Below are 23,638 nucleotides of genomic sequence, written 5' to 3'. Positions count from 1 at the left end.
TCAGCGACGGCGCCGGGGACCGGCGCGAGAGGGAGGGAGAGAAGGTAGGGAGAGAGAGAGAGAGAGAGAAAGCCGTTTGGGCGGCGCCGGAGGGCGGCGCCGGAGGTCGGGCTGGGTCGGCGATGGCGACGGGGGCCGGTGACCGGTGCGAGCGAGAGAGAGGGTAGGGAGGAAGAGAGAGAAGAGAGAGAGCCGTTAGAGAGAAGATGGTGGAAGTTCCGAATGGTACCAGAAATGGTTTCTTTAAATCGGGAAGGAGTTTAAGACCACCCTTCTTTCTGATTGAAACCCTTTTTTTTTTTTTTTTTAGGAGAATATGTTCCGTATTTGATTTGATATTTTAAAAATTCAATTTCTATAAATCAAACTTCAATATGTTAAATCTTAATTCAATTGGTAATTCAGTATTCAATGATTTATAATCACGACTACGTACACTCACAAGCGAAGTTGAATAAAGTTTGATTCATTAGAGGAGCCCTAGGTTCCATCATTTGTTGTTAAATTGTTGATATTGGTAACTCCCATTCGATATTAAGTACTTGCATTAGGTCTGACTAATTTGAATTCACAACAAATAAGGATCATTCATGACATCCGACTAATCCGAATTCACATCAGATAGGATCCATTCAATAGGTCGAACTAATCTAGATTCACAACGTGTAAAACCCATTCAATAAAAACATTCTCTATCAAAAACATTTTCATACCAAAACTTGAAACTTCTATAACTAATCTAAATTCACAAGAAGTAGGAGATCATTCAATGACATCCGACTAATCCGAATTCATAACAAGTAGGACCCATTCAATAGATCAGACTAATTTGAGTTCACAACATGTAAGACCCATTCAATAAAAATATTCTCAACTAAAAATATTTTCATACCAAGATTTGAAACTCCTATAACTAATCTGAAATCACAACAAATAAGAGATCATTCAATGATGTTCGACTAATCCAAATTCACAACAGATAGGACCCATTCAATAGATCAGACTAATCTGAGTTCACAACATGTAAGACTCATTCAATAAAAATATTCTCTATCAAAAACATTTTGATACCAAGACTTGAAACTCCTCTAACTGAGGAACGACCCCTTCCTTCGATATCATTTCTCATAGTCACACCACACATACAAGTTGGGGGTATTTTGGTAATTAACAATTATCTAGGACTCAAAATGTACTTTCTCAAAACTACAGTGGCAAAAATGGATATTCATTCACTTTTCTCCGCCAAACGCCGCATACTCTAAACCCTAGCACGCTCCATCCCCCTATTTAAACAACATTTTCTCCACAATTTTTTCAATCAATTTGCTTATCTACATTAATCAACTCTACAAAAATTTGAATTTATTCTATTTTTATATTTGTTTGTATAATTTATTTATTTTTTGGGTGTTTATAGCATCAAATTTACCCTCTTCTTGTACTAAAAATTATGTGAACAAGGAGATAAAGCTGATGCATATACTAATACGGTTGGCTTACCAGCTCATTGCATTTTTATTTTATTGCCTTTGTGCCAAATGGTCCTACCGAAATCCCAAAATTTACGATTTTTTTCTGTAAGTCCGATGATTTTTTTGTGATTTATCTTTGGCAGATGATGATATATTATGTAAATGCTGAATAATCATGTCGATTATTTACTCCGCTTATTATCTGATGCCATTTTGTCTCTTAGATTCAGATCTAATGAATGGTATGCTCACTTACTCCTAATTGTTTTTTTTTTTTTTTTTTATGATCAATCCTTTTGCAGCTGATTGTTAACTGTAAATACTGAATAATTATGTTGAATTTTCATTCTGGGTGTCATTGTTTTTTTTTTATGTATTTAATTTTTTTATTGGGAGGCAAATGATGTTAAACAAAATCTTATACTACACACTGAAATTAAATGAAGAAATTAAAACTCTCAATTAATTTTCTGATGCCTCCTAATTAATTATTATTTTTGGAATGTTTTGTTTATTAAATTAATTTTGTTGGCTTAATGATGAGATACAAGCAGACGGGCGGTCTGAATTGATGCCATGTTGATTGTCTGCACAAACTTCCATTTATGGAATTTCTCTGAGAGTTGATTGCTACTCTTATTTATTGCTAACAAATTTTAGTATCTATTAATTAAGTTTTGTAGTTTTATCTGGTTGCAGTGATGAACTTGCTAAAATTATGTCTGGACTTATGATAAATCCATGATTAGTTAGTTGCAATTTCTGAGCAGCTTAGTCATTTCTCTGTTAATAAGCATTTTCTCTGTCGATTGTTGTACGAATTATGATTTCTAATAATATTAATGAGGGTAATTTTGTACCAAGTTGAATAGGTGGGTATGTTAAGCTCTTTTCTGTTAGACATGACATTGAGCAACTACATCTTATTGAGGACATGATTGTAGATAGGAAGGTATACAGGACGCGAATTAGGTTAGAGGGCTAGTTTGAGAGTCGGTTGTAGCTAGTAGATAGTATTGCTTTGGTGTAGCCATGCTAGTAGTCGGGCTATGCTGTTGGAGTTTTGTTGTTCGTAGGGTTTGGGGAGGTGTGTGCTTTTTGTTAGATAGTGTATAGTACTACTCTGTTGGTGTTTAATTTCTGTTATTTCATATTGTTATATGTTTTATTACGGCTTTTTTTATGGTCTCTAACGGAATCAGTCTCTCTACTTCTTTGGAGCTAGTGGTATGGACTATACACACTCTACTTACCCTCCCTAGACCCCGCTAGATCCCGCGGGAATATATGGGTATGTTGTTGTATGAATTTACAATGGAAAAACTCTAGTTAATGTTGGTGATAAATTGCAATTATAAAGTTGTTTAATATCTAAGTGTGCTCCTTCAGTTAACAAATGAATCTATGCCACTTGTAATCACTAAATCCATTTTATTAGAGTAAATACACAACTCTAGTTTTTGATTGTTTCAACTAGTGTCATTTTGTTCTTCAAAGTAAACATTATTGTGTGAAAAATTGGTTAAAAAGATCTGCATTGTGAAATCCTTTAATGGCGGGGCTTCAAAAAAGAGTCTGCAGCAGGTACCGGTTAATGGTAAACCCGTCTGCCGCATGAAGCCTAAATGAATTAACATCCAAGATGAAGATCCATTTGAGTTATTGTATACTCTCTTGACACAATATCTTGGATATATTTGTATTTGTTTTCAATTTTGTATATGGCATTTCTCAGACAACGGGTATTTTCTTCTTATTCCTGTAAGAAATTACCTTTTGCATGGTGCCTATACGTTGCTACTTATCACGATTGGAGGATGTTGTTGTTTTCCCTCAACATTTTCTTCAAATTTAAAGTAGCCAAATTGTTTTAACTATCAAATTGTTTTGCGGTGATGAGGTGCTAACATGTAAGGAGATCTATTTAAAGCTTGGATCAGCTTGGATCTTCGATGAAATTTGCTTGTTACGCTTGGCTTCTGAGCTTCGTTATTGTCAATGTACTACTAGTTTTTTTTTTTGATAGAGATTTGCAAAACCTGATGAAAAAAAGCAGGGATCTATTACCTTATTTGTGAATGGGTCTCTCGTAAACTTCAGGGATATTATAATTGCGTTGTTATTGGGTGAACCACTTGACCACTCATGATGGAATGGTTCAGTAAACGATGATACATACCCACTTGCTAATTTAATTTATGAAGTTGTGTTTGCATGAATAATAATTGAAGGATCACAAATTCTACAGTGTTGGGTTGGATGTTGTAGTATTGATTCTGGAGTTTGACAAATTGCCATCTTCTTTAACATGGTTATATTTAGCTTTTTGGAAATTGATTGTCTTGAACTTGCAATCTAAACTTGTTACTATGTTTAATTTCACTTGGGACAAGTGAGACCTGAAGTCGTCTTGTATGTCTGCACACATGAAAATCAATAATTACAATTTTATGTAGTCTGTCCTTAGCACAAATGGTTGCTCTTTATGTAAACTTGATAGGTGTCACTATTCGAGCTGAGGTTCTGATTGCAATGGGCATGTCGGATCAGGAAGGTATATCTGACTTTAAGTGTGGAGGTACAATGAAAATCAAGAAAAGTCTTTTAAACTAAATGAAATAGAAGTCTCAAGACTTTGAATAAAACATTATAACAAACATTTTTTAAAATCCAGTCTACGAAGTTTCTAGCAAAATAAGATTTGTCCAAGTTCAACAAGACCTTGGCAATACCTCGTGGAGTGCGAGAATGTGACTTCGAACTTACATTATTAGATGATATAGTTGCTCAAGATGGTCAATACGTAAAATGAGATGATATAGTTGCTCAAGGACGATCACGATTAATATGTGTAATGTACTGGCGCGTGGAATGGCCAAAAAAAAACACTAAATAATAATGATAGGAATCAACTCTGGATAAAACATTATGGGCTTAGAAGCAATATATCAGGATGTAAACATGGACTTCGATTTAAAAATCTAATTTCCCAGGTTATTTCGAATTTCATAATTATAGCCCAAACTGATAATTTGTTTATGGGTCGGTTTCTATATTTTTTGGGTCGGGTTATGGATTTTGTATTTACGTGAATGGTTTATTGGTTTGCGTCTTTGTATAATTTTCTTTTTGGGCTACCCGATATACCGATGACAAATAGGCTATACAGTACAAGCATTACCAGATTAACAACATTTAACAGCCCACATAAATTTTCCAATACCTATTATCTTGGCCCAAAAGGCAACCCAAGCCCAAAGGGCAAAGGTAATAGGGTTTATGACTATTCACTCACTCGCACTGTTTGCGCCTCTCTCAAGTCTCATCTGTCTCTCTCTAAGAGTCTCACCGTCTCACAACAACTGCTCAATTTTTGTTCAATTTTCGCTCAAATTTTGCTCGTCTGTTGGCTTGCTGCTCACAATCGCTCACTTAGTTGAATTTTCGCTCGATTTTTGCTCGTCTTTTGGCTTGCTGCTCACAATCACTCACTTAGGTAACAATTTTTGTCTATCTAATTCTTTTTTCAATTTTTGTCTATCTCATTCTTTTTTCTTGATATTTATAGGTAATGAATAGTAGTTAACTGATCACTGCCAATTTTATTCCTGGATGTTGATTATCAATTTACTATTCTTCTGTGTTCGTTAAGGTATGGAGTCTAAAGGTCATCTGAAAGTCTTGTCTGTTTTAGGTTTCCGCTGACTTTGTGCTTCAAATTGGTCCTTTTGTGGAATTTTATGAGGCACAAGGGAATACATCTTTCTCAATTTTTCAATTTTTTTTTTCTTTGTACTGAATTTGTGGAGTCATGGCTACTGGCTTTTGGGAATCATTTTGATTGTTAAGTCAAATGGATATGTAAGGTGTATTTTTGTCATAGAAAAGAAAATTCAGTAGATATATTTTTGGTTTGATGAACTAACGTTGTGCAAGTAATATGCTTTGTGATAATTCAGTATCTATTAATTCAAAGCTGTCAAGTTGGATATTGAACCCTTTTTGTTTTCTATTAAATTGTCTTGATATTTATGGTGCTGAATGTGAATGAAATCTTTTCGATCCTCAAAGTCAGTTCTTGCTTATTTTATAGCTGGGCTTCCAGTACTTGTTTTGGTCTTTGGATTTTTCCTATTCAATTTGTGCTAGACCAAACCAGTAGACAGTTTTAAATTTGTGACATTAGTTTGAATGTTTTGTAATTTGTGTTCTGTTTGTGCTGGACAGTTTTGAGCACTAAGCAGTAAGCAGTCCGCAGTAGCTTTGGACTTTAAAATATATATGTTCAATGTTAACGGTTAACCCGATAACCGAACCGATAACAATAGAAAACCGATAAACCGATTACCGATTAACCAATATCTTAATAGTTCTTTAATGGTTTAGCATATATACAAACCGATAAACCGATAGCCGATTAACCAATATCTTAACAGTTCTTTAATGGTTTAGCATATATACAAACCGATAATGAATAAGTAAAATCAATAATTTTCAAAACCGAACTGAACCGACCGATATGCAGTCCTATTAGATAGCATCCCGACATTTTTGTAAACTCTACCGACTGTATGGTGTGCAATTTATGGTTGAAGTTTCTGAATTTTGGTATAACAACAACAACAAACCCAGTGTATTCTATTCCCACATAGTGAGGTCTGGGGAGGGTAAGATGTACGTAGTCCATACTTCTACCTCTAAAGAAGTAGAGGTATACTAAGGTATAATTTAAGTATACAATGATTTTTTATATTTCAGGATATAGAGCTCGTTTGGATAGAATAAAAAAAATTGGTTTTTAAGAACTGTTTTGAAAGTGCTAAAACTTAGTTGGTAGGCATTCCAACTCATTTTTCCTCTTTCTCCACCAAACTAAAAAGAGAAGAATGACGACGGCGGTATGGACGACAATGACTGAGATCATCTTGCAGTACACGGGGTTATGGCCGACAGCGTTCTTCACCATTGTAGCGTTGATGGTTGTGACTTACAAAGTTGTTTGTGGCATGTTCTTCTCTGCTGATGACTTTGTTCCCATCAAAAGACAGCCTCTCCACCTCGGCGACATGACGGAAGAGGAACTTAGAGCTTATAATGGCTCTGACTCAGAAAAACCATTGTTGATGGCTATCAAAGGAAAGATCTACGATGTCTCTACCTCCAAGATGTTCTATGGTCCTGGTGGTTCATATGCAATGTTTGCTGGAAGAGATGCAAGCCGAGCCTTAGCTCAGTTATCATTCAAACCTGAAGATATTAATGGGAACCTTGAAGGCCTAAGTGATGCTCAACTTGAAATTCTGCAAGACTGGGAATATAAATTTATGGACAAGTATGCCCAGGTGGGACAGCTTGTTCCAAAGAAAACACCAACTGAGAATAAAGCAGAAGAAGAAAGTGTTTGGGATAGGACTAGTGCTGAAGGCATCAAAAGCAGATATGCTGCAGGAGAGTAGAATTGTTGAAGAACATCGAGTACAGAAAGACAGCCACCCATGACTGCAGATTCTTGCTGGCAGATTCTTGCTGCTCTATCTGTACACTCTTTAATTCAGAGAAACAAATGCGATGTAAGTAGTTCGTGCTTTTCTCTAGTGGACCTCCATTAAAGTATGTGCTTGTACATTTCACACGATTCAAACGATGCCATGTTGATTGTCTGCACAAACTTCCATTTATGAAATTTCTCTGAGAGTTGATTGCTACTCTTATTTATTACTAACAAATTTTGGTATTTATTAATTAAGTTTTGTAGTTTTATCTGGTTGCAGTGATGAATTTGCTAAAATTATGTCTGGACTTATGTTAAATACATGATTAGTTAATTGCAATATCTGAGCAGCTTTGTTATTTCTCTGTTCCTAAGCATTTTGTATGCTGATTGTTTTACAAATTATGATTTCTAATAATATTAATGAATATTTGAGGTCTAATAGATGTGATGGAGGGTAATTTTGTTCCAATTTGAATTGGTCAAGGGTATGTTAAGCTCTTTTTTGTTGAATTATAGCACAAGTGGAGAATAATTCCAATTAGCATTTTGGCTAGTTGTATTTGCCCATACGGGAGAATAGTGTTAAAAACTTGGATCATCAACATATGTACTTTGCATGAATTTACAATGGAGGGAGGTGATTGGACATGACATTGAGCAATTACAGCTTATTAAGGACATGACCGTAGATAGGAAGGTATGAAGTACGCGAATTAGGTTAGAGGGCTAGTTTGTGGGAGTGGGTTGTAGCTAGTAGATAGAATTGCTTTGGTGTAGTCATGCTAGTAATTGTAGAGCTATGCTCTTCGATTGGAGGTTTGGGTGTGGTGTGTGCTTTTGGTTAAATAGTGTATAGTTGCTCTGTTGGTGTCTTATTTCTTTCATTTCATCTTGTTTTATGTTTTATGTTTTATTTTGGCTTTGTTTATTGTTTCTTTTGTCTTGAGCTATGGATCTATCGGAAACAGTCTCTCTAATTCTTTGGAGGTAGTGGTATGGACTGTGTGCACTTTACTTGCCCTCCACAGACCTTGGTATGTTGGGAGTATACTGGGTATGTTGTTGTTGTCGTATGATTTTACATTGGAAAAACTCTTGCTAATATTGTTGATAAATTGCAAATATAAAGTTGTTTAATATTTTAGTTTGCACCTGCGGACTTGCAGTACAAAAGAATTTTTAGTTCACAAAGTGAATTTGAGTAAACATTTAATAGATGAATCTATGTTACTTGTAATCTCTAAATCCATTTTATTAGAGTAAATACAAAACTCAGTAGTTTTTGATTGGTTCACTTAGTGTCATTTTGTTCTTCAAAGTAAACATTATTGTGAGAAAAATTGTTTAAAAAGATCTGCATTGTGAAATCCTTTAATGACTGGGCTTCAAAAAAGAGTCTGCAGCCGGTGCCGGTTAATGGTAACCCGTCTGCAGCATGAAGCCTAAATGAATTAATATACAATATGAAGATCCATTTGAGTTATTGTATACTCTCTTGACACAATATCTTGGATATATTTGTATTTGTTGCTCTATTTTGTATATGGCATTTCTCAGACAACGGGTATTTTCTTCTTATTCCCGTAAGAAATTACCTTTTGCACGGTGCCTATACGTTGCTACTTATCACGATTGGAGGATGTTGTTGTTTACCCCCAACATTCCTTCAAATTTAAAGTAGCCAAATTGTTTTAAGTATCAAATTGTTTTGCGGTGATGAGGTGCCAACATGTAAGGAGATCTATTTAAAGCTTGGATCTTCGATGAAATTTGCTTGTTACGCTCAGCTTCTGAGCTTCGTATTCTCAATGTAGTACTAGTTCTTTTTTTTTTTTTGATATAGATTTACAAAACCTGATGAAAAAAGCAGGGATCTATTGCCTTAATTTGTGAATGGATCTCTCGTAAACTTCAGGGATATTATAATTGCATTGTTATTGGGTGAACCACTTGACCCCTCATGATGGAACGGTTCAGTAAACAATGATACATACTCTCTTACTAATTTAATTTATGAAGTTGTGTTTGCATGAATAATAATTGAAGGATCACAAATTCTACAATGTTGGGTTGGATGTGTATTGATTCTGGAGTTTGACAAGTTGCCATCATCTTTAACATGATTATGTTTAGCTTTTTGTAAATTGATGGGTCTTGAACTTGCAATCTAAACTTCTTACCATGTTTAATTTCACTTGGGACATATGAGACCAAAAGTTATCTTGTATGTCTGCACACAAAAGTTAGGACAATACAACATTTATTAGTATACACATGAAAAAGATAATTACTTTCAATTTTATATAGTCTGTCCTTTGCACAAATGGTTGGTTTTTATGTAAACTTGATAGGTGTCAGGATTCGAGCTGAGGTTTTGACCGCAATGGGCATGTCGGATCAGGAAGGTGTAATCTGACTTCAAGTGTGGAAGTACAATGAAAATCAAGGAAAGTCTTTTAAACTAAATGAAATAGAATTCTCACTTTGAAAAAAACATTATAACAAATATTTTTTAAAATCCAGTCTACGAAGTTTCTAGCAAAATAAGATTTGTCTAAGTCGTGACAAGACCTTGGCAATATTTTGACTGTAAGTAACTAAACATCATCATTGATAGGCTCACCAATTCGGATGGTATTTGCACATTTCTAGTGCTTCACTGGAGTGCGAGAATGTGTCTTCGAACTTACATTAGCAGATGATATAGTCGCTCAAGGATGGTCAATAAGTAAAATGAGGTGATATAGTTGCTCAAGGACGATCACGATTAATATGTGGAATGTATTGGCACGTAGAATGGCCAAAAAGAACACTAAATAATAATGATAGGAATCAACTCTGGATAAAACATAATGGGGCTAGAAGCAATATATCAGGATATAAACATGGACTTCGATTTAAAAGTCTAATTTCTCAGGTTAATTCGATTTTCATAATTTTAAGTTGATAGCAACCGACATTTTTGTAAACTCTACCGACTGTATGGGGTGCGATTTATGGTTGAAGCTTCTGAATTTTGGAATACTAAGGCATAAAGTAAATTTACAATGATTATTTATATTTCAGGATATAGAGCTCGTTTGGATAGACTCAAAAAAAAATGTTTTTTAAAAGTGTTTTGAAAACTTAGTTGGTAGGCATTCCAACTCATTTTTCCTCTTTCTCCACCAAACTAAAAAGAGAAGAATGACGACGGCGGTATGGACGACAACGGCAGAGATCATTTTGCAGTACACGAGGTTATGGTCGACAGCGTTCTTCACCATCGTAGCATGGTTGTGACTTACAAAGTTGTTTGTGGCATGTTCTTCTCTGGTGATGACTTTGTTCCCATCAAAAGACAGTCTCTCAACCTTGGTGACATGACGAAAGAGGAACTTAGAGCTTATAATGGCTTTGACTCAGAAAAACCATTTTTGATGGCTATCAAAGGAAAGATCTACGATGTCTCTACCTCCAAGATGTTCTATGGTACTGGTGGTTCATATGCAATGTTTGTTAGAAGAGATGTAAGCTGAGCCTTAACTCAGTTATATTCAAACCTGAAGATTTTAATGGGAGCCTCGAAGGCCTTAGTGACGCTTAACTTGAAATTCTGCAAGACTGGAAATATAAATTTATGGATAAGTATGGTTGGGTGGGACAACTCGTTCCAAAGAAAACACCAACTGAGAATAAAACAGAAGAAGAAAGTGTTTGGGATAGGACAAGTGCTGAAGGAATCTAAAGTAGATATGTTGCAGGAGAGTAGAATTGTTGAAGAACATGGACTACAGAAAGACAGCCACCCATGACTGCAGATTTTTGCTGCTCTTTTATGTGGAGGGTCTTTGATATCTTGGAATTATATTATTTTGTGTGTTAAAATGTTAATTTGAATTGTATTACTTTGGTAGGTCATTTACTATATTAAATATCATTAGTAACTAGAAAAATATTTGACTTTTGCTTGATGTAGTAATAATATTGTTAGCTGATTTAATTTGTTTGATATTGGAAAAATATTTGTTTGGTTGTAATGTAGTAGTAAGTATAGGAGTGTATTGCAGCTCAGAGCTGATAGGCATTCCAACTCATTTTTTGGTAGGCATTTCAACTCAATTTTTCCTCTTTCTCCACCAAACTAAAAAGAGAAGAATGACGACGGCGGTATGGACGACAATGACAGAGATTATCTTGCAGTACACGGGGTTATGGCCGACAACGTTCTTCACCATTATAGCTGTTTTGCGAAGAAATTTTGACTTTTGAAAAAGAGTCGCCACTTAATTTTGAAAAGGAATTAAGAAACCTTTAGAGAGTTACTTCAAACGATCCAAAGCAGAAAAATCATTTAAGTTAAGAGATTCTGAGTAAGCGGTTCTTATTAACGTTTTAGGAAGGTGTTAGACACCTAAAACGTCCGATAACTTGCGGTTGTCCGGACTGTTTGAAAATCGTCTTTGATTAACTTCTAAAAGATTAATTTGTTGAAAAGTGATTGGTTTTTAGAAAGGATTTGTGTAAAACAATTTTAGGCAACTTAATAGGGATTTTAACTAAGTCTACACAAATTAAATAAATAAATAAACACATAAAAGGGGATGAGAGAAGAAAGTAAATGATTTAAGCCATAAGGCCCAAATCAACGAGACCTGTCCTAGTCTAGTTGGGCTTCCAACCCATTTCACCTGTCCTAAACTATTTTTCAAGCCTTTGGCTCGAGTCTTGCTCCACCTGTATTAAATACAACTTTGGCTTCGAGGCCGAAATGAATGAATAAATAAATAACTAAATGAATAAATAAAAAGAAGACAATAATAAAAATTGAGATTTTTCAAGTCTTTTAGTGACCTCATCAATGAGTTTTGACTCATTTTCCTTCTTTGACTATCTTCTAGCACCCGCACGCCATGTAGTGGACCTTGGGTTTAAACTTCGAACTTGACTCGAAGGGGTGAGCCTCATTTACCCATTACGAAATGCAGGAGGAGAGGAGTCTATTTTGACTCGAGATATATTTTTTTGCATGCAAAAAAAAGATAAAGAAATTAATATATGTTCAAGGCATAAAAGTGACGTATTTCAAAGTAAAAGAAACTATCAAGAACCAATTTTTGAATGACAAGAATAAGCACACTTGCACAAGAATGAAAGTCAACAAATAAAAAATGCAAAGCAAAAGTTTCACAATTATACTATGCATGAGTCAAAAATATCCAAATAATTTTATTTAGCCGCAAAAGTTTGAACTTTCTTATTATTTTGAAAAGACAACATGCAAACAAAGAAGAATAAACATCTTAGATGAAAAATAAAGCTAGCACTTCATATCTTATATGAGGGTTTTGAAATCCATTAAAATAATTAGTAAGCAAATGAAAAATTCTTGACTTAACTAATTACTATTTTTATTAACGCGCAACAAATAATAATAATTATTCTTCCAACATAAAATAAACAACTTTACATGCTAAAAAAAATATATCTACCAATAATAAGTTTAAACAAGACATGGGTATTGTTTTTCAAGTAAAGATCTAAACTTTATCCAAAATAATCAAAGAATAAAGTAAAAAAAGAGAAACAATCAATATTATCTATTCTTTTCGACATAAAGAAAATAACTTTACATGCTAAAAACAAATATATCTATCAACAATAAGTTTAAATAAGACATGAGTATCGTTTTTCAAATAAAGATCTAAACTTTATTCAAATGATCAAAGAATAAGGTGAAAAGACAAAACATTCAACATTAACTATTCTTCTAAACATAAAGAAAATAACTTTACATACCAAAAATAAATGTATCCAACAATAATGAGTTTTAAAAAAAACATAAATACATCTTTTAAGTAAAGCTTGAAACTTTACCAAAATAATCAAAGAATAAAGTCAAAAAAGGCACATACAACTATTGCTAGCTCATTTTTATATCATTAACATGAAAATAATTAGAATATCGATACCACAACGTTCTAGGGCCTTCAAGGCCATCTATAATATACAATCCCAACAAATAAAATTATATCTACGAACTACGAAGAAGAAAAAAGATGAAGAGAAAAACGATAATAAAAACTAAAATAATTTTAAAAAAAAAAAGATAAAAGAAGGTGTGTTTACCTTTTGGGGGCAGCAAACGAGACTACGAGTTTCGTTGGAATCAACCACCACCGAAAAACGTCGCCGGCAACTCAAAAATTTTGATTAGCCGATCAACTTTATGAAACAAAAATTTTTACTAAATAAAAATAACTATTTTTGTTCAAAAGGATTTTTTTACCTTTCTAGCCCTTTTTTTCTTCCTTCTCTCATCCTCTCTCTACCAAAGTAGTGGTAGTATTTATAGGAGAGAATGAGGTATATTTTTCACTTTTCCACCAATATGGGAGAAAAGTATTTATAGGAAATGATAAAGATTTATTTCTTGTCATCCACCAATGTGAAAGAAAAAAAATTTAGGGGGGTTTTTGGAATGTAAAAATTAAAGATAAGGTGAGGTGGAAGATAATGTGGGGGAAATAGTACAATGTAGTACAATCTTTAAATTTCAAAATTGAAAAAAGACAAAGTTGGGGGGAATAGTACAACTGAAATTTATTTTTTGGTGGGAATTGGGTAAAAGTTATGAGAGTTCTTGAAAATTTTGGGGTTCTTTAAAATATAACTCCAATTGGAATTTAAAATTTAGCCATATTTATTTATTTTGACCAAATTAAAAATTAATTGACGAATTGCAATGCAATTATGACCAATTTTCAATTATGGTCAAATCTAATAGATTGGCTAAATTAAATTAAAATTCAATACGAATTAATGCCTTTTTTTTTATCCCGAACTTCTTGATTTAATAAAATGAATGCATATTTATCCAAATAAATTATTTTTGAGAATAAATTACATTTAAATTAAGATTTTAATCATTTGAATTTATTTTCAAGATAAGCCTTAATTAAATCCGATATTTTGTAAAATAAATATTTAAGTAACAAATTATATAATCTCGTATAACTAAACACGATAGTATATAATCGCTACTTAAAATGACAAAATCACGTACGAAAAATATTTTAAGTTTTTTTTTATTTGGATGAAATAATTATTTTGGTTTATTAAAAACTGAAGAAACTCAGGATTAAATTTAGTCGTAGAGGGCAAAAATTAGGTGTCAATAGTAGCATTGATGGTTGTGACTTACAAAGTTGTTTGTGGCATGTTTTTCTCTGCTGATGACTTTGTTCCCATCAAAAGACAATCTCTTCACCTCGACGACATAACGGAAGAAGAACTTAGAGCTTATTATGGCTCTGACTCAGAAAAACCGTTGTTGATGGCTATCAAAGGAAAGATCTACGATGTCTCTACCTTCAAGATGTTCTATGGTCCTGGTGGTTCATATGCAATGTTTGCTGGAAGAGATGTAAGCAGAGCCTTAGCTCAGTTATCATTCAAACCTGAAGATTTTAATGGGAGCCTTGAATGCCTTAATAATGCTGAACTTGAAATTCTGCAAGACTGGGAATATAAATTTATGGACAAGTATGCCCGGGTGGGACAGCTTGTTCCAAAGAAAACATCAACTGAGAATAAAGCAGAAGAAGAAAGTGTTTGGGATAGGACAAGTGCTGAAGGCATCAAAAGCAAATATGCTACAGGAGAGTAGAATTGCTGAAGAACATGGAGTACAAAAAGACAGCCACCTATGACTGCAGATTCTTGTTCATGTGTTTGGTAAATAAGTGTTGTTAAAGTACTTTTTTTGGTCAAAATTTCTGAAATATTCTTAAAGCTCTTAATAATATGTAGAGTTGATTATTATTTATTTTTATTTCTAAAATGATTCAAATTAAAATTTATATATATATATATATATATATATATATATGTTTAATTTAGTTTCAATAATATATAGATATATATATATTCTTATGAATGACTATTAAATTTGTGCGCTACAAAAATCTTTTTTCGTGGTTAAAAGAGTTTAATCAACAAACAAAATATATATATTATTAATTATTATAATTACATTAATAGATAAATAGTTGGTCACAAATGATACTAGTTTGCTAAAATGACTCTTAATTGAAAAATATATTACTCATTGATTAAATAATGACTATATCACTATTAAAAATATTGTCGAATACGAACGTTGCGTTGTCAAATATACATGAATCGTTCACTAATAGTTCATGACGTTATATATCTTCAGTGAGTGTTCTCCATATATCTTGGTTGGTGAGTTATTTTTTTCTTAGAAAATTTCATATGTTGTACAATAATAATTGTCCAAATTTAAAAGAATCTATTAAAGAATGAGAATAATACATGAAAATCACATTTCATAAATTAGAAGTTTAATATAAAAGAGGTACTAATATTGCTAGAATTAAGTTCGACATAAATACAAAAAGTGAAAATATTTAATTAATACAAGAAGAAGTGTGTTGTAGTGAAAGAGAAGTGTGTTTTAGAGTTACAAGAGGATAATTTTGGAATAAGAAAGAATTATAAGGAACATAAATGTCTTTTACTTGATCAACTTTTAATGAATTATAAGCTAAAAAAAAAAGTAGGGAATGAACAACTTCTAACTTTTGGCTTTTAAAAAGTTAAGATTGACTTTTTTAAAACAACTTTTAAATTTGTCAAACACTCTTAAAAATAAAAAATAACTTTTAAATCATTTTGACCAACTTATAATCTTATCCAAACGCCATTATAATCAATATTGCGTTGATAAAACATGAGATTTCAAGCAATAGAAATTTCAAACTCGTGTCTTTTCGATTAACTGTTGAACTCTCTTTAAGTACATAATTTATCTTTTTCAACACATAAAACTTTCTCAAAATCATTCTGCTTTCTCGAAGTCGCATAAGTAATTTAATATATTTTGTTTGAAAGCGTGGCCTACCCCTCGCAGCGCAGGGCCACCGTGTGGGTGAGGTAGTAGCCCCCTGCGATGGTTCAAGCAACGTGGGGCCTTCGCACGAGGCTCCTTTAACGACGCGTGACTCTTTTTCATGCCCAAAACTTTCCCTAATGATTCCGAACTCATCCCAAAGTGTCTTACACTCAATCCAGAAGTCACGTAGGCTCATTTCTAACTTTATTTAAACATCTAAACATCCGAGACATTACAATAGGCATGACCCGCATGAACATGGGCTCAATATTTATATATAATGATATCACCACAATTATACAAAAATATAATTGAATGATTATGCCTTCAAACTTTAAATTCTTTATAAAAATTCTCAATCCACCATGAATTATTATCTTAAAATATACTCAAAAGGTTTGACAAACCAAATGTGAAAAGACCATTTCATTTCAACTTCGTCAAAATTGAAAGTTGTTAACACTATTTGTATCATTTTCCAAAGTGGATTGCTTTCATTACAAATTTTTCCTAGTAATATATTTTAAAGAAATTATACGTTTCAAGTGATGCAACGTATTATTTCTTTTATTATATATATATTAAAGTACTACATTTAAAAATGTAAATCTAATTATGTTTTCGAAATTTAGTTCAAAGTGTTTTGAGCTGTACTAATTATTCCATCTTCAATTTATATGTCATAGTGCAGATTTCGAGATCTAAGCCATTTTTATGATAAATTTTGACATGTAATCTCTTTACATATTATAAATTACATAAAAAAAATTGCTATAAATTAGAAGAATTAACAATTCAAAAGGCATATGAATAAATAAATTGTAATAATTCTTTTATTTGACTCTGAAAACTTATACTATATGGTATAAATTGTGATAAAAGAAGTAGAACTTCTAATTGACCTATATATATACTACATGGATTCTCTATTTGTATAGACATGTCCGTGTTTCACGAGCATCCTATTGATATTATAATATTTTCTACAGATATTAAAACTTACGTTTGAAATTAACAAAATGGAAATTTATAACTGCTCAAGTTATAAAATAATTGATATGCATAAGTTACATATAAAATTTTCTTTTAAATTAGATATTCATATTTAAAAATTATTATGTGCATGACACTAATGATAATTATCATAGATATTTTGATAATTTATTTTGTACATAATGTATTTCTTACAAAATATTATGTAGTAATATTTGAGTATACTACTATAGAAAGTTAATTTTATAAAAAGTACCACTACAAGAAACGTCGTTACTGTTATAGGCAGTACAATATCATAGAGAGGTTAATTATAAGATGACAAATCAAATAGAGAAGTAAAATAGAAGATGACAAATCAAATAGAGAAGTAAAATAAATGATGACAAATCAAATGGAGAAGTAAAGTATAAGATGACTAGAGCTGGACATAAAATATCAAAAATTGAATTATCGAATTGAACCCAAAAAATTGATAATTGGTATTCGGTAATTCGGTATTTGGTATGATATTTGGGTTATATATATGTGTGTGTAACCAACCTAATAGACAATAATATTAGTAATTCTAAAGAATTTCTTGGACTGATAATATATTCGTAAAAAGCAACAAAAAGAATACTAATTTATCGATTACCGAATTACCAAACGGATGTTTATAAGTATGGTATGTGGTATTTATATTCAAATATCGATTATCGAATTACCGAATCCGAATTTTAAAAATAGCAAATCGAATACTAAACGTTCACCCCTAAAGATGACAAATCAATTTTGAAGAAAATCAAATTATTATAATAAATATTGTTATAACGAAATTATGTTATTGAGAGGTGTCATTATAATATAAAAATGTAAATATTATTACTTCCTCGGTTTCATAATGAATGAATTATTGGAATTTTGACACACAGATTAAAGAAAAAGCATTAAAGACATAAATTTAACATAACTTTCTATTTTTACTCAAAAAAAGAAGAAGAAAAAGTTGACCTTTTAATATCTTTTCAAAAATTAATTATTGTCAAATTATAAGGATAAATTTGAAAAAAAAATTTAATGATTCACTTATTTTGAAATATCAATAAATACCTCAATAATTTACTTATTTCAAAACGGAGGGAGTATTATTTTATATCACAAATTCAAACCTCTAAGATAATATTCCAACTTTGGATCTCCATAAAGTCGTAATATCGTCAACACGTTAACCAGTTGCGAAAGCATGAATGTTAGCTGACCCACCAAAGCGTTGAAAGCCCACACAAAGACATTGACGCCACAAAAAGTCCAATTATATTCAACAAACCCCACATGCCCTGTTTTACAGAGCCCTAAATATGGGTTAGGCTCATTGGGTTGGCCCGATCCAATCTATAATTTGATGAAATTAGATTTCAATTTTTGCAGCTCATTTAAGAATAGATGAGTTCGTGGCCCATATAACTTGAGCAATGTGGGTTGGGCTAGCTCGTGGATCGACTCATAAGTCAAATACATGCAACTATTTAGATGACTTATTAGTATTTTTATTTGATTTGAAGAATATCATGTCAAAAGTTATTTAATTTCATAATTAAGAGTATTTTTTGGAGGTATTGGAGACTTGATTAACAAGTATTAACACTATGCAATATTATCTGGTAATATTTTTGTTTATTAACATTCTATAATTAAATTATAAAATATTTTTTTTTTTAAAAGTGAGCTGGCCCGTGAGGCTCGCAGCCCACAGAGTAATGTTGTGGGCTTGGTATTTTTTGACCCATTATTTTGATGGATCAGCCCGGATAGGCCCGTCAAACTCAAAGCCTGCGTGGACTAATCCGGATGAACTAGCCGACCCGTATTGACAATTCTACTGTTTTATTATGAAAAAAAATAATTAGGTGACACTGATAAATATCCAAATTGTATATTTATTATGTATAATTATAATTTAAAAAATTCTAAAATTATTTTGAATTTTATAACACAAGTCTTCATCGGTGATATTCATTATAGTGTATGATATACAATTAGGAGCTAACACCCACCATTTTAAATACATCTTTTTCATTACTATAATTGATATTCATCATTTAAATATAATTTTTTCGCTTCAATTATACAGCTTTTTTTTTTGGCCCGATACAATAATATAACTATATTTTATATTTATAGAAATAAAATAGTAGACTATAAGAACATTTTATAGTTACCCTCTAAACTATGATTATTAATCTTTTAAATTTCTAATAGTTAATCAAGTAAAAATATATTTTTTTTAATGAAATAATTTACAATCACAAAAAAAAAAAAACTTTAATTTGTTTTAAAAAAATTATAATTTTTATATAAAATTTAGCTGCTTCACATAAATGAACACTAACTTGTTAATGGCAGTGTCCCACTCTCTTTACTCTTGTCGGTGCTTCCCTTCACTTCACCTCATCTCATTTCTCTCTTTCATTTCACTTCCACACACAATACCTTAAACTTCAAAAAAAAAAAAAAAAAAAAAAAAAGTCCGAACATGACCTCTATTTAATCCACCCATCATCTTCTTCATTCTTCAACAAAAAAAAAAAAAAATTGTCAATTTTATCAAAGAAAAAAAAAATGAGAATATACCAAGAAATGAAGGATGAAGAAGCACAATCAAGAAATAGTAGTATTAGTAATATTACAAGTAATGTAACAACAGTTTGTTCAGCAGTTTCAGTAGTAGCACCAGTGGCTACTATTGCAAAAAAAGATCAAGGGATTAATGGGCTATTTGGTAAAGGAAAATACAAGTTGTGGGTATTGGCTGCAATACTTTTGCTAGCTTTTTGGTCTATGTTTACTGGTTCACTTACACTAAGTCTCAATTGGTCTACTGCAAATCTCAGCCGTTTATCTGATGCTTCTGATTTCAACATTCATGAAGATCTTGATATTCTGGTAATTTTCTTGTTCTTTTTTTTTTTTGATTGGTTATTTTTTCTAAATTGTAAGTAATTACGAAAAAGATTTGGTTTTTGCTATGTGGGTTGTTTTGCTAATGGTAAGTAATTAAGAAAAAAAATGATTTTTGCGACTTGGATCATTTTTGCTGAAAGGCTAAATTATGAGTAATTATGAAAGATTTGATTTTTGCTATGTGAATTGTTTTGCTAAAAAGTAATTAAGAAAAAAAATTGATTTTTGCTATGCGGGTCATTTTGTTAAAAGGCAAAATCAAAAGTATTTTGGATTTTTTTTTTCTTTTTTTGCTTCAGGGGTCATTTTGCCTTTTACTAAAAGGCAAAATCTTTAAGTAATTAAGAAAAAGATTTGATTTTTACTTCATGGGTCATTTTGCTAAAAGGCAAAATCACAAGTAATTAAGAAAAAGATTTGATTTTTGTTATGTGAGTCATTTTGTTAAAAGCCAAAATCAAAATTATTTTAGAAAAAAGATTTGATTTTTGCTGCATGGGTCATTTTGCTAAAAGGCAAAATCAAAATTATTTTAGAAAAAAGATTTGATTTAAAATCATAAGTAATTATGAAAAATATTTGATTTTTGCAACATGAGTCATCATTTTACTAAAAGGTAAAATCACTAGTAATCAAGATAAAAGGTTTGATTTTTGCTACATGGGGTCATTTTGCAAAAAGGTAACTCATAAAGCTAAAAAGATTAGATTTTTGCTGGATATAGTAGTAGTAAATTTAGCAGACTTAGCTTGTCTGGAATTGAAATTAGTTGATTATTTGTAGTATTAGCATAATTAGAAGTACATTTCAGGTCAATTCACCTCAGAAGTTTTTTATTTTTCCTCTTTGTGTTCTTTTTTTCCTCTTCCAACTTTAGATGATGGGTTTTCTTTTATGTGGGGGGTCTTTGATATCTTGAAATTGTACTGTTTTGTGTGTTAGAATGTTAATTTGAATTGTATTTCTTTGGTAGGCCATTTACTATATGAAACATCATTAGTAACTAGAAAAAGATTTGATTTTTGCTTCATGTAGTAATAGTATTGTTAGCTGATTCAACTAGTTTGATATTGGAAAAGTATTTGATTGGTTGTTGTAGTAGCCAAGTATAGGAGTGCATTGCAGCACAAAAGTTCTTTCCTTTTTTTTTTTTGGCTCTACTGTTGAAAGTCTTCTTTGTCTACTTTAAATAGTGGATTTTCTTTTCTGGGGTCTTTGATTTGTTGATGTTTCACCATTTCAACATCCTATTGTAATCTCGCATGGGGTCTGGAGAGGGTAGAATGTGCACAGACCTTACATCTACGAGAGGTAGAGATAGAAAGGTTGTTTCCGATGATGTGATGTTTCACCTTTTCATGTGTTAAGAATGTCAAATTGATTTTTTTTCTTTGACGACTATTTAATATAAAGCAAATTCTAAGTTACTAAGATTTTTTTATTTTTTTTTTAAAAGGTTGAGTTTAACTAGTTTGAGTTTAAGATGTAGTTGATTGGATCAAGTAGGAGTACATTTCAGGTCAACTTAACTTTTTTTTAAGCTTTTCCGCTTTTCCGATTTCTTTTTCAACTTTAGAGTTCAGATGATGTGATTTCTTATATGGGGTCGTTGATCTCTTGAAAATTACACCTTAAGATGTTGAATTTGTCTACTGATCTATAGGAATTGGAGGAAAGAGAGAAAATGGTGAAACATATGTGGGATGTGTACACACAGAGTAGCCGGATCAGGTTGCCTAAGTTCTGGCAAGACGCTTTCCAAGCAGCGTACCTAGACTTGACAAGTGATTCACCAACCACCCGAGACACTGCTGTGTCAGAGATTGCCAAGATGTCCCTCCGTTCCACTTCCACTTATGAATCACCTTCCAACAAACAATCAGAACCAAGGTAATCTTTTCCAGTAAGACTTGTTTTGTTGTATACATGCATATCATATCAATAAACTACGTCTCAATTCCAAACTAGTCGATATTGGGGCTGTATGAATGTTTGTCCTACGTACCGCTCTAACAGTAAATTAGGGGGTTTGTTAATTTTTGTTTTTTTTAAATCGTGTGGGATGAGGATTAGTCACTGGATTAGCTTAGAAAGCAACTTAGCCTAGAGGGGCAACCTAAATGTAAATAATACTTCTGCATAATAGTTCAAGGGTGTCGTATAATGGTCAATGTAGTTGGCTATAACTATGAGATACTATAAGGTTCTAATTTCAACGGAGGCAAAAGCACTAGTCAAGTTACCCGATGCTTGTGTTGGTGGATATAGTAGGTACCCAATGAAACTAGTCAAGTACACGTAAGCTGGTCCGGATACCAATGTTTGGAACCAAATCGATCGTAGAATTCCAAACAAACTACTCTTTACTGCTTTTATCATATGGGATGATCAATAATGATCTTTTATGGGGTTTACTGAGAGGACATGTTAGCTTGAAGGGGCAACCTAAAAAATGTAGAAGGGTAGTTCAAAGTTTCCGAAAATAGGTTGATAGTGAACCTAGAGTAGTATTTACTTCTAACAAGCAACTCTTTACTGTTTTACATCACATGGGGTGGTTATTTTTGTGGGGTTTCCTGGATAAGCACCTTATCATGAGTTAAGAGTGGCCCACGAGTAGGTCCAGTTGGATATGGGCGCGTCGAGAACGGCTTAAACAAATGGATAAATATCGACTCACCCATATTAAGAGCCCATTTGGCCATGAGAATTTTTCACTTTAGTGAAAATTATAGTGTTTGGTCATAAGAATTCCGATGGAAAAGTGAAACTTGCTTTCACTTTTTTCACTTCGACTTCTCTCACAAAAAGCCAAAAAGTACCCCAATTTATGTAAATGGCCAAACACAACTCCATTTCCAACGTCAACTTTAACTCCAACTCCAAAAAATTTTGCTTTTCATGGCCAAACTCCTACTAATAACAGATAACGAATTGAGTTACCCAAAAATGGGGTGGTTATTTTTGTGTGGTTTCCTTATTATGCATCTTATCACGAGGGGACCTAAAAAATGTAAAAGTGAAGTTCAAAGTTCTCCTAAAATTCTTGGGATCTAAAACTAAATCTACACTAGAATTTAATGAAGTGTGAGATTGTCTCATCTAAAAGCTTATGAACGTGTTTTCGATAAAGGGTGGATAACCTAAAAATCGTAAAAGGATGGTTCAAAGTTTTCATGAAATTCCTAAGATTTAAAACTGAATGTCACTAGAATTTGTTGAAGTGTGAGAACATCTCATCTAAAAGCTTAAACACGTCTTTTTGATGAAGGGTGACAAGATTTGAATCTCTGGTACCATGTTGAAGCGTGTGATCTTTTCATCTAAAAGCTTAAGACTTAAGAGAGAGCATACATTTATTATATTGTCGACAAAATTTGCGTCTAACAAACTATTGTTGGATCTGGTTGTTTATGAATGTGAACAGAGAAATAGAGAAAGAAAAAGGATCGAAAAGCCAGATGAAGACGACGACTACAAAGAAACCAAAGTAATGCGGAGGGCAATGGTTCTGTTGAGAATTGAGATGAAGGTGGATGCAACAAAGTTGTGGTTGAACTCATTCTTCTTGGTAGTCAAAGTCTTTACTTGTATTTATACCCCTACTAGAGCTTTATTTAGATATATAATATCATAACATCAAAATTTAGTGAAGGCAAAGGTCTACCTTTTGATTGTTCTCACTTAATGATACCATTTCAAAGCCAGTTGGTTATTATGCTATCAACTTTGATTCTATTTTTCATATTTGGTTGCTCCAAATCATTTAACTTGCTTGGTCTTATAGTACTCAAATTACTTATTTTTTTAATCTTCTTCTGCTGTTCCCTCCCCCAA

At 32.3% G+C, this 23,638-nt stretch overlaps 3 protein-coding genes, 6 non-coding genes and 1 pseudogene across 13 annotated transcripts; all 10 read left to right on the top strand.

Annotated features, from left to right (window-relative positions):
* Positions 1 to 1,297: 1,297 nt before the first annotated feature.
* On the top strand, positions 1,298 to 9,445 carry LOC107867019 (probable steroid-binding protein 3). 5 transcript variants are annotated; one of them, XR_007054743.1, is made up of 3 exons: positions 1,298 to 4,971; positions 6,234 to 7,045; positions 9,321 to 9,445. XR_007054743.1 is itself a non-coding variant. In XM_016713105.2 (2 exons), exon 2 carries the CDS (start codon positions 6,362 to 6,364, stop codon positions 6,929 to 6,931), a length of 570 nt encoding a protein of 189 aa, XP_016568591.2. In that variant the 5' UTR covers positions 1,298 to 4,971; position 6,361; the 3' UTR covers positions 6,932 to 7,180. The 5 variants fall into 5 exon arrangements, 4 of the variants coding, with proteins under 4 accessions (XP_016568591.2, XP_016568589.2, XP_016568588.2 ...); XM_016713105.2 differs by lacking the exon at positions 9,321 to 9,445 and having other exon boundaries at positions 6,361 to 7,180; XM_016713103.2 differs by lacking the exon at positions 9,321 to 9,445 and having other exon boundaries at positions 6,356 to 7,180.
* Positions 1,611 to 1,688, top strand: LOC124898337. The gene has a single exon (XR_007055309.1). It is a non-coding gene; the product is annotated as a small nucleolar RNA R16 (small nucleolar RNA).
* Positions 1,868 to 1,956, top strand: LOC124898338. The gene has a single exon (XR_007055310.1). It is a non-coding gene; the product is annotated as a small nucleolar RNA R16 (small nucleolar RNA).
* LOC124898329 lies at positions 3,362 to 3,463 on the top strand. Its single transcript, XR_007055302.1, has one exon. It is a non-coding gene; the product is annotated as a small nucleolar RNA R24 (small nucleolar RNA).
* LOC124898359 lies at positions 3,522 to 3,654 on the top strand. The gene has a single exon (XR_007055329.1). It is a non-coding gene; the product is annotated as a small nucleolar RNA snoR74 (small nucleolar RNA).
* LOC124898328 lies at positions 8,677 to 8,768 on the top strand. Its single transcript, XR_007055301.1, has one exon. It is a non-coding gene; the product is annotated as a small nucleolar RNA R24 (small nucleolar RNA).
* On the top strand, positions 8,830 to 8,963 carry LOC124898358. The gene has a single exon (XR_007055328.1). It is a non-coding gene; the product is annotated as a small nucleolar RNA snoR74 (small nucleolar RNA).
* Positions 9,328 to 10,922, top strand: LOC124897796 (annotated as a pseudogene).
* Positions 10,923 to 14,020: 3,098 nt separating this feature from the next.
* LOC107868555 (probable steroid-binding protein 3) lies at positions 14,021 to 14,761 on the top strand. Its single transcript, XM_047411217.1, has one exon. The coding sequence runs from the start codon at positions 14,138 to 14,140 to the stop codon at positions 14,615 to 14,617; it is 480 nt and encodes a 159-aa protein (XP_047267173.1). The 5' UTR covers positions 14,021 to 14,137; the 3' UTR covers positions 14,618 to 14,761.
* Positions 14,762 to 19,224: 4,463 nt separating this feature from the next.
* LOC107867018 lies at positions 19,225 to 23,546 on the top strand. The gene is made up of 3 exons (XM_016713100.2): positions 19,225 to 19,783; positions 21,465 to 21,691; positions 23,229 to 23,546. The coding sequence occupies exons 1-3, from the start codon at positions 19,460 to 19,462 to the stop codon at positions 23,293 to 23,295; spliced, it is 618 nt and encodes a 205-aa protein (XP_016568586.1). The 5' UTR covers positions 19,225 to 19,459; the 3' UTR covers positions 23,296 to 23,546.
* The last annotated feature ends 92 nt before the right edge of the window (positions 23,547 to 23,638 follow it).

The sequence above is a fragment of the Capsicum annuum genome, chromosome 4 (genome assembly GCF_002878395.1).
Source record: "Capsicum annuum cultivar UCD-10X-F1 chromosome 4, UCD10Xv1.1, whole genome shotgun sequence".
NCBI lineage: Eukaryota > Viridiplantae > Streptophyta > Magnoliopsida > Solanales > Solanaceae > Capsicum > Capsicum annuum.
Note: the sequence above shows the minus strand (reverse complement) of the source record. Positions and strands in the feature narration are given on the sequence as shown.